General features: G+C 48.2%; 1 protein-coding gene across 4 annotated transcripts in view; it reads left to right on the top strand.

Moving 5' to 3' along the window:
* The window catches only part of TBC1D9B (TBC1 domain family member 9B), a 35,015-nt gene extending 27,846 nt beyond the window's left edge, over positions 1-7,169 (top strand). Inside the window, exons 18-22 of one of the 4 annotated variants that reach the window (XM_080922844.1) lie at positions 479-547; positions 806-856; positions 2,895-2,951; positions 3,369-3,475; positions 5,199-7,169. In XM_080922844.1, coding sequence (XP_080778970.1) covers positions 479-547; positions 806-856; positions 2,895-2,951; positions 3,369-3,475; positions 5,199-5,909 — 995 coding nt within the window. In that variant the 3' untranslated portion in view covers positions 5,910-7,169. The remainder of the gene's footprint in view (positions 1-478; positions 548-805; positions 857-2,894; positions 2,952-3,368; positions 3,476-5,198) is intronic. The other 3 variants (XM_080922842.1, XM_080922843.1, XM_080922845.1) reach the window with 3 other exon arrangements.
* The last annotated feature ends 3,159 nt before the right edge of the window (positions 7,170-10,328 follow it).

Consider the following 10,328-nt stretch of genomic DNA (forward strand, 5'->3'; position numbering starts at 1 on the left):
TACAGCAGGAATGACCCAAAGGGATCTGCTGAGCCAGGTCGTCATGTGAGGGAGGATAGCTAAATTCACCAGGCCCCTGGGTATATGGATTATTTTCTGAGCCAGCACATGTACTGCATTTCCCAAAAACTGTTATCAGGGACTTAGCTCAACCATAGAGCATGTGCTTAGCATATGGGATAACCCGGGGTTCAGTCCCCAGGACACACAATCAAAGTAGCAAGTGACACACAGCTGTAACGCCACACTCAGGAGGCTGAAGCAAGAGGATGGAATAGAGGCCTGCCTGTTCTAGAGTGAGTTACTGTCTCACAAACAAGATGTCACCAACTCTACTAAGAGTGCCAGGTGTTACAGTGAAAGGTTGCAGTCTGCTGGGACATGACTGGGGAAAGTGGCCTTCTCTTCTTTGAAAAGAAATCAGAATGCCCCCCCCCCCCCCCCCCCCGTCTTCACTGTTGCTTCTCTCGGAACACAGCTCTGGTCCCGGAGGAAGCGGAGTCAGCCTTAGAAGCCACCTTTTATTTCACACAGGAAAACTCAGGAGGTGAGCCACCAAGACGCCCAGCACAGCCAGCATTGGGTCTGCATCTCTGTCTTCCCATGGGGCCTATGTGGGAAGCCAGCAGTCCACTATGGGCTCTGGGAGCATGCCACCCTGGGGTGCTCCTGGGAGGGCTCTGTAACACTTCCTGCGCCAGGTTGGCCCCTGTAGACCTTCTCAACTGTTGTTTCTCTCGCATCTCTGTCTCCCTGGACGCGGGCTTCTCCCTCTGCCCCCCACATCCTCTGCCGTCCCTTCCAGCATCTCCTTTGGCCTCAGATCCGGATCTTTTCCTGCCCTGGGAGGCTCAAGGTCAGTCCCTGGAGGGCAGAGGTAACCCTTTTGCCTCTGGGCTTCATCTTCCCTTTACTCAGAAGTCTGGAAGCTTTCGTGCCCCGGGGACTCCTTGGAACTTCATCCTGTGGGGATAAATCCTGAGAGCAACCAAGGACCAAGCTGCTTCTGGTGGGGGCAGTCTGCTGTCGGTGGATAATGATCAGGGTGCATGCATAGCACACTAGACATGGAGAGAGGTTCAGGGTATCACCTCTGCTCCCACATGCAAAACCCTCATGTTTGTGGAAAGGAATGCAGAATGCGGTCATTGTGACTGAGTCAGGCGCAGGGTGGAGGAGTGGAGGGTGGTAGATGACCCCCTTGGGAAACATCTTCATCATCACAGAAAATACGTGTGCTGAGTGCCTGCTGGGACTCGACCTTTGTGGCATGCAGATGCAGAGCTCATTGGGAATGTCTGACTCGGAGAAGGGCTGTTCTGGGCCCTGGGATGTGGCAGTTGAGCTGGTCATGTGTAATACAAAACTGACCATAAAAGCTGGAGTGTAGCTCAGTGTTTGGGCACTTGGCTTGCGTGTGAGATCCTGGGTGCTGTCGTGTAGTGCTGGGAATGGAATCTGGGGTACAGTGGTGCACGCCCCTAATCCCAATACTCTAAATAGAAGCCAAGGTGGCAAGAGAACCTTGAGTTCAAACTCAGCCTAGCTATACGGTGATTTAAAAAAAAAAAAGAATGGTCTGGAAAGAGGGTTCTATGGGTAAAGGCACGTGCTGCCAAACCTCACAGGCAGAATTTGATTTCCAGTGTCCACTTGGTGGAAGGGAAGAACCAACTCTCACAGATTGTCTTCTGGCCTCCACACACTCCGTGGCATGTGCACCCATTACACGTGCACACAATAAATCTTAAGCCAGTGTGTAAAAACTCACACCTTTAGTCAGAGCAATAAGGAGGAGAAGCAGGTGGGTCTTGTGAGTTGAAGGCCAGCCAGGGCTGCATACTGAGATACTGTCTAAAAAAAAAAAAACAATAACAACAGCAAAGAGCATTAATTTATTTCATTAATTTTAAGAATAAGGCCTGGAGATGTAGCTTGTTGGTAGAACATTTGTCTAGGTAAGATACAGTCCCAAGTTCTGTCCCAAGTTAAAAAAAAAAAAGAAGGGGGAGGTGATACACATCAGAAAGTGACACTGAAGTGACAATGAACAGCATACCAAGTCACCACTGTCCTCTAGATACAGACTTGTCCTTGGGCCCACTGAGCCTTGAGGCAGCAGGGTTCCTGTCCCACGCTAAGACCCTGAGCTGGAGATGCCTGTCCTTCATTTCTGCCAACACCGTCCGGGAGGACTGTCCAGAGCGGGGTTCAGCCCCGTGTCCTCACTGCCTCAGAAAGCCATTGGCTAGAGAGCTTCATGTTCACACACGTGCAGCACGCGTGTCAGCAGGAAAGGCACTTGCTGCCAGTCAGTCCCTAGGACCATGGCAGAAAGAAAGACCCAGTTCCCACGGCTGTCCTCTGACCGCCGTGTGTGTATGCACTGTGCCATGTGTACTCACAAATAACTCATCAATCAACGTAAAGAACAAGCAAAAAGATGGCAGGCTGAACACACTGGTACTGACGGTGTGAGTCTCGGGAGGGCTCACTCTTAAGTTTGACCATTCTTTGCCGGAGGATTCAGTGGTTGTCACGTTTGCTCCACAGTGCATGTCCGCTTTCGGGGGAAGCAGCATTGAGTCTTATTTTTTCTTGCAAATGAGAAAGTACCCCTTCGTGTGTGGTGCTGGGGATGGAGCCCAGGGTCTGCAGCTAGCTTACCATGGGCTCTACCCGCTGAGCTGAGGCCCCAGCAATTGGCTTTCCTTAACTGCAACCGAGAGAAGACATGGTCAGCTCTCCATTGCTACAGTGTTGCAGGGCAAGGACCAGTCAAGCAGGAGGGTAGCACGGGGCCTAGGGGCTGGCTCTGCAGAGACAGTGGTGTGACCTGTAAACTCATGGTTTGGAGTCAAAAGAATGTTCTCTGCTTTTTTCCGGTGTGCAAGCACTGCTACAGGAGCAGCAGGAAGGAAGCAGAAATGAGGACATCCAAGAAAGAAGAGGTACAAGCCATTCCTATTGGCCACCCCAGGCCAGTGGAACCCCATGCCCCTTGCTTGTTACATTCCCTCCCCGATCACTGGAATGGCACATGTGTGCTCCGACAGAGCTCCTTAGCGCATAGCCTGGCTAATCTGCTGCCCTCATAGTGTGCAACAAGGGCTTCATATTCAGAGCAGCCTCTCTCTAGTCTCGGAGAAGACAGGTTTGGGCTCTTCATCAACTTAGGTTCAGCCGACTTCCACGAACGTAGAAGCCCATGGGGATTTGAGAATGTTTCTAACCACTCCCTACATGCCGGATCATTTCATAATAGTACCCAAGTAACCTCAGGTCAGAGAGCAGCACACAACCGTCAGCCACAGCCTGCTTTCTCTCATATGACAGATGGAGATTAATCTCTTTCTCTCAACTTGCAGAGGAGAAGGGGACCAGCCCCCCTGACTACAGACACTACCTTCGAATATGGGCTAAGGAGAAGGAGGCTCAGAAGGAAACCATTAAGGACCTTCCCAAGATGAACCAGGTAGACTCAGTTAGAATCTGCAGCACATTTCTGTAGAATTCTGCTATGTCTGGGCTTAGACTGCTTCGTGGTCCTTGTACTCTGGTGGCTTTCTTTGGGTGGGGATTTTCTTCCCTCTCTCCAGAGCCTCTTAGTCTTGAATGGCCATTAGTGATGATTCCAGAAAGGTGAAAAGCTATTTCTGGAACAGGACAGTGTTTCCATGGTAACTACCTGGGAAGGCTAATCTCCAATAGCCAGAGATACTCACAACCTTTGAGAAGAGTACATTTACAGCACTCTGGTTCCTCCTGGGCCCAACATAGTCATGATGTTCTCACAAACACCCAACAAACCCTCAGACTGGGCCTCACCCTAGCTGTGCCCAGAGAAGGCCCTGGATTCCAACCCTTCCACATAGGCATTAAGAATGAGCCTATGGGATGGGACTTTATTTCCAACTCCTTCTAACCTACACCCAGCTGACATCACCCTCTGGAGCCCCATGGAAACAGGCAACGTTACTTCCTGCTATTGTTTAAAAAAAAAAAAAAAAACTGGGCAGGGAGACGGCTAAGGCTAAGGCACTTGCTACCCAGCCTGATGATCTGACGTGATCGCTGGAACCCATGTGTCCTTGTAGGGTCTCACTGCGGTAGGCAGACACCATGACCACGGCATCTCGTATAAAGAAAGACATTTCATTGTAGCTGGCTTACAGTTTCAGAGGTTCAGTCCATTATTATAGTGGGAATCATGGGAGCATCCAGGCAGACATGGTACTAGAGGAGACAGAAGTTCTACACCTAGATCTGAAGGATGCAGAAGAGGACTCTGGAATTTCACACTGGGCTGAAGTTGAATATAGAGACCACCCCCTAACATTTCCCCCAACAAGGCCACAAATAGTGCAGCTTCTTGTGGGCCAAGCAGTCAAACACTTGAGTCTGCACACACCTTTAATCCCAACACTCAGGAGACAGAGGAAGAAGGATCTCTGAGTTCCAGGCCAGCCTTCGTCTACATAGTGTAGTGTTAAAACAGCCAGGGATATGTGAGAGATCCTCTCAAAAGCCATAACTAAGTAAGATAAAAATGACTGCAGTCCCAGTACTTCCATGGCTGATGCCTAGAAGGTCATGGACTCGCTAGTCAAAAAAGCAAGAGAACCCAAAATCAAATTGCTAAGGTGATGACTGACTCCCAGGAGTTATCCTTTGACCTCACATGTGTGTGTACCTTGTACATACTCTGTCTCTCTCTTGTGTATACACAAACATGCACTCTCTCTTCTTGCTCCTCTTATAAAAAGTCAAAGGAACTAGGTGTGATGTGCCATCTTTATTCCAGCACCTTGGAGGCAGAGGCAGTGGGTTTCTGTGGTTCAGAGGCCAGCCTGGTCCACATAGGGAGTTTCAGGCCAGCTAGGCATACATAATGACATCCTGTCTCCAAAAATAGATATGTAAGTAGATGGATGGGTGGGTGGGTGGGTAGGTAAGTAGATAGATAGGTAGATAGAACAGCCGGCAAGAAAGACTTTCAAAGGACTGTATGACAGTGGCCTTACAGTCCCCTTCCCAAACCTCTGTTTCCTAACTTGGATATATATGGCACAGATTTGTGGCATCAAAATCCCAACACTACTTAGAGTAGCCTATCTTCCATTGGCTATAGGAGAGTGTACTCATCCACCTGTAACCACCTCTGTGTTTTGCTTTGTTTTTCTTGCTTTCTCCCTAAGGAACAATTCATTGAGCTGTGTAAAACACTGTACAACATGTTTAGCGAAGACCCTATGGAACAGGACTTGTACCACGCCATCGCCACTGTGGCCAGCCTTCTCCTTCGCATTGGTGAGGTGGGGAAGAAGTTTTCTGCACTAACAACCAAGAAGCCCAGGGATGGTGCCCAGAGTGGAGATCACAACAGTGCCACAGAAGAGGATGAGCCACCCATACCCAAATCCCATCAGGACCCAACGCAGGAATGTCAGACACCAGCTGCAGGGGATCCGCAGGCCAAAGCCAGTGGCGACACACATCTTGGGAAAGCATTGCAGGACAGCCATGTGATCGTGGAGGGAGGCAGTGGTGAGGGCCAGGGCTCTCCCTCCCTGCTTCTGTCTGATGATGAAACCAAAGATGACATGTCCATGTCCTCCTACTCAGTAGTCAGCACGGGCTCGCTGCAATGCGAGGACCTGACAGAAGACACGGTGTTGGTGGGAGAAGAAGCCTGTAGTCCCACCGCCACCTCCCGGACTGGGGGCACTGTGGACACGGATTGGTGCATTTCCTTCGAGCAGATCCTGGCCTCCATCCTAACAGAGTCTGTGCTAGTGAACTTCTTTGAGAAGAGGGTAGACATTGGACTCAAGATCAAGGACCAAAAGAAAGTAGAAAGGCAGTTCAGCACCTCCAGTGACCATGAGCCCCCTGGGGTCTCGGGCTGAGCTGTGAAATGGAAGTTGGTCTGTCTCCTTCTTTTATCCCTTCCTGTTTTCTCCTCGAAGACACACCTGTTCTTGAAGCAGGGTGTCGCAGAAGCAAAGGTCAAGTCACTGCAGACCCAGTTGCCTTACAGGGATTCCCTAGGGCAGGGCAACCTCTTCCTGCGCTTGGTCACCTGGAGGACCTGCCTTGAGCCTCCCATTCCCATAGCATTAGAGGCTTTTGGATCTGCCCCTGCCTGCTTCTTACCCCTGCACCTCTGCTGTGCACACACTACACCAGTTGTTCCATCTGTGGAAAGACCTACAGCCATGTGGCCTGGCCACCAGTTGTCACTTTGCCATGTGCTTGGGCTCCAAAGGATGCAACCTTCTAGAGACCCTCTGAAGTTCTTCAGCCTGAACCTGAGTCTCAGGACTGAGGAACGTAGGGGAACGTCTCTTGCATGGGTAGGAGCCTCACACTGTAGTCCTAACTTAGGAGGTCTCCATTCCTCTGCATCATTCACTTTAAAAGCATATCCCTCAGGTCCTCCTCTATTCTCTTGCCCTCATTTTAGTTGGCTAAAAATCCACACTGTGCTCAATGCCTTAATAAATCCCTGAAAGAACAAAAAAGCACACTGTGTGCAGTGCTTTCGTGTGGCTCTGGCCACTGCCTGAGTCTTTTTCCCTAACCGGGTGTGTGGCCTAGAGAGCATTATGAGAGTCAGGACACTTGGCTGCCCATAGTAGGCAGGGGAGTTGCTAGACTTTCCATGGTACCTGGTAACTGGTCACAGGTCTTAGGCTTAGTGTCCAAAGGTGTGTTCAGCATAGTAGCTACATCCTCAGGCCTGAGTCATACCAAGTTGTCAGTCCTTTGGCTCAAGAACCAGAGCAGGACTCAGCCATGAAGCACCCCTGGCTTTTTAGCAGGAGCAGAAGTACAAAATCCAAGAGCTGATTTTGCTTCTTCTAACAAATAGATCTGGGACTATTTAAAACATGACAACGCCAAGTGCAGTGGTACATCTGTGATTCTGTTCTTGATGAAACAAGACCATTGTCTTGTTTGAGGCCAGCCTAGGCTACATGTTGAGATCCTGTCCCAAAAAGCCAAAATAAATGGCATTAGGTATTATTTAAAAAATACTTTAAAGGGGCTAGAGAGATGGCTCAGCGGTTAAGAGCACTGTCTGCTCTTCAGAGGTCCTGAGTTCAATTCCCAGCAACCACATGGTGGCTCACAACCATCTGTAATGAGACTTGGTGCCTTCTCTGGCCTGCAGGATACATGCAGGCAGAACACTGTATACACAATGAATAAATCTTTTTTAAAAAACTTTAAAATTTTGCTGATTCCCAGCACCCTTGTAAAAGCTGAGCATGATTATACCCACGTGCACCCCAGTGCTGCCCACCTGCACCCCAGTGCTCCCCACCTGCACCCCAGTGCTGCCCACCTGCACCCCAGTGCTGGTGATCAGAGATGGGGACCTAACCAGATAGCCAGCTTCAGGTTCAGAGAGACCCTGGCTCAATGGAACAAAACAGAGCAATGAAATGGGACATGATGGCTTCTGCGCACACTGCCACACACATACTAAATAAACATTTAATTATTTTGTTTATTTAAAGCACAAAACAGTGATTTCTAGTAAACTTGCTGAGTTATCTCAACACAATTCTGGATCATCTCTATCAGCCTAGGAAGATCCCTTAGATCCACTGACAATAGATTTCTGTTCCCTTCTGGATCATCTCTATCATCCTAGGAGACTAAGTCCTTGCTTCCAGTGCCAGGCAACTACAAGACTCAGGAAGCAGACACAGTGGTGAAATCCTGCTAGCTCAAACAAGGAAGAAACAGCATCCAGCTGACCTTTCTCAACCCACATCCCAGAAGGAAGAAACAAAACATTTCTTTCTCCACATTGTCTTAAACTTTCCAGCTGAATGCTGGTCCTTCTGTTTCCTCTGTGCCTCTTCCTCCTGACTTCCTCTCTCTCTGTTTTCTGCCTATGTTCAATCACCACCAACTGGTTGCTTGTTCAGCCTCTTTACCTGTGCTTGACTTTATTCTGTCTTGTTTACAGTAAATAGAAAACTCATGGATTAAAGGTGTGTGCTAGGACTGAGCCACACCACACAATCTCAGTTTGATCAAATATCCTGCAACACTCTTGGATTAAAGCTGTGATCTAAGGCTAAGCCACACCACAACCAGAGACGGGTTTTTCCACTACACACTCTCGGCTTCACGGTGTGATCAAATACCCTGCATCTCCAATCTAGCAAAATGTATGGATTAAAAACCCAATTAAGCCAGGTGGAGGTGGACCACACCTTTGTTCTCAGCACTCAAGTGGCAGGATTAGGCAGATTTCTGGGAGTTTGAGGCCAACCTGGTCTACAGAGGGAATTCTAGAATGGCCAGGGCTACAGGGACTGGGGGTGGGGGAGGTAGGCCTGGGGGTATGTGTTAGGGGAAGGATGAAGAGAGTGGGGGCATATGGCCCATGGAGGTGCAGCGAGGCCTGAGGGCAAGGGAGATGCCTCTGAGGGGCCCATGTTGGGAATCCCTTCCCTGAGGGACCAGCCACACAATGGTATAGTACAGAATAGAGTTTATTCAGGTCATGGGAGAGTTAAGAGAGGTAGAGAGAGAGGGGGCGGGGGAGTCGAGGAGTAGAGGCCGGCCATAAGAACGTGGAGGGAGAGGGGGGAAGGGAAGGGAAGAGGAGGGGTAGGGGTGTGAGAGCAAGGCCACAAGAGCAAGAGAGAGAGGAGGGGTCAAGCAGCTCCTTTTAGTGTCAGGTCACTGGGGCGAAACATACCTGGCCCCTGCTGGGTAATAGAGTGGTGGGGTATACCCAGCTGTTGTTAGGTAACTGAGGGGTGGGGTTTACAGAATCCCAACAGTATGCTTTAATCTCTGGTTTCAGAAGGCAGAGACAGGACTCTTGTGACTTAACCACTTAGCTCTAGAATGACTTTGTTTATTTTTGAAATATTTACTTATTTTATGAGTGTTTGCCTGCATGTATCTATTCACCATGTTCATGCCTAGCAACCATAAAGGCCAGAAAAATATATCAGATCCCCTGGAACTGGAGTTACAGATAGTTATGAGCTGCCATGTGGGTCCTCTGCAAGAGCAGTTAAGTTTAAAGCCAGCTAGCTACAGCTACATTGTAAGATCCTGCCTCTAAAAGTTTTAATTTGTGTATCTGTGTAAGTGTATTCCATATGTGGGGTGCCCAAGGAGGCAGAAAAGGGTATCAGATTCCCTGGAGTTGAAGCCGTGGGTGTTTGTGCAGGGCTGGACATGGGCGCTGAAAATCCAATTCCAGTCCTTTTGCAAGAACTCTTAACTGCTAAGTTATTTCTCCAACACTAGAACAATTTCATATAGTTTTGTTGTTGTTTTTGTTTGAATTGGTTTGGTTTTTTTTTTTTTTTTTTTTTTGAGACAGGATCTCTCAGTGTAGACCTGGCTGTCTCAAACTCATGGAGATCCACCTGCCTTTGCCTCCCAAGTGTTGGGATTAAAGGTGTGCTCCACCACATTCCACTGATTTGATATAGCATTGAACAAAAGTATAAAGGGGAAATTCCACATTATGAAATCCCTCCCCACAAAACAAAACAAAAATCAGTTTCAAAGTGGGCCAGAATAGCAGTTTAGCGATTAGGCATGTTCAGTTCAGGATAGGCAACCAAATTAAGGAGAAAGTCTAGCTTCACAATGACTGCCTCAAAGAAATGACACATGGAGAAAATATTTGGAATGCAAAAATGGTTATTTCTACTTCAGTACTCATTAAGCTGAGTTCACACATCCACCTCAAAAAAGAAATATATGTAACTGAGTTGAAACTAGGGGAAATAGCTTACCTCCTCCTTCACAAACTTCCATCCTGTCAACAATGTCACCTGAAATTATTTAGTCTCCTTTCTAAATTTAGACTATACTCAACAGTTACACCTGTTTTAGACACATTTTAAACACATATGTTGATGTATGGGAGAACATGCAGGATTCTGTCTGTTTTTTCTGAAGTTGGGTCACCTCTCTTAATATACTTTTCGGATCCATCCATTTTCCTACAATGTCGATTGTCTTAAATCTATCCCAGACTGGCCTCAGACTGTGGAGGGGAAGAGAACCTTTAACTTGTCCATTTTCCTGCCTCTGCCTTGTAAATGCTGAGATTACAGTCAAACGACAGCTTTAATTCAAAACAAAACAAAAACCAAGATGCTTTATAGATGCCTTGCTGCCTGGTGGACGGGTTTAGAAAAGCACCGAACCTGCTTGGAGTCAAAGAGCCAAAGCGATGGACCAGCGGGTTCAAACACTCAGAAACACCAGTTTCGGGTTGTTTGTTTGTTTGTTTGTTTGTTTGTTTGTTTGTTTGGCTGGCTGGCTCGTTGGGT

The sequence above is a fragment of the Micromys minutus genome (assembly GCF_963924665.1).
Source record: "Micromys minutus genome assembly, chromosome: 10".
Classification (NCBI taxonomy): domain Eukaryota; kingdom Metazoa; phylum Chordata; class Mammalia; order Rodentia; family Muridae; genus Micromys; species Micromys minutus.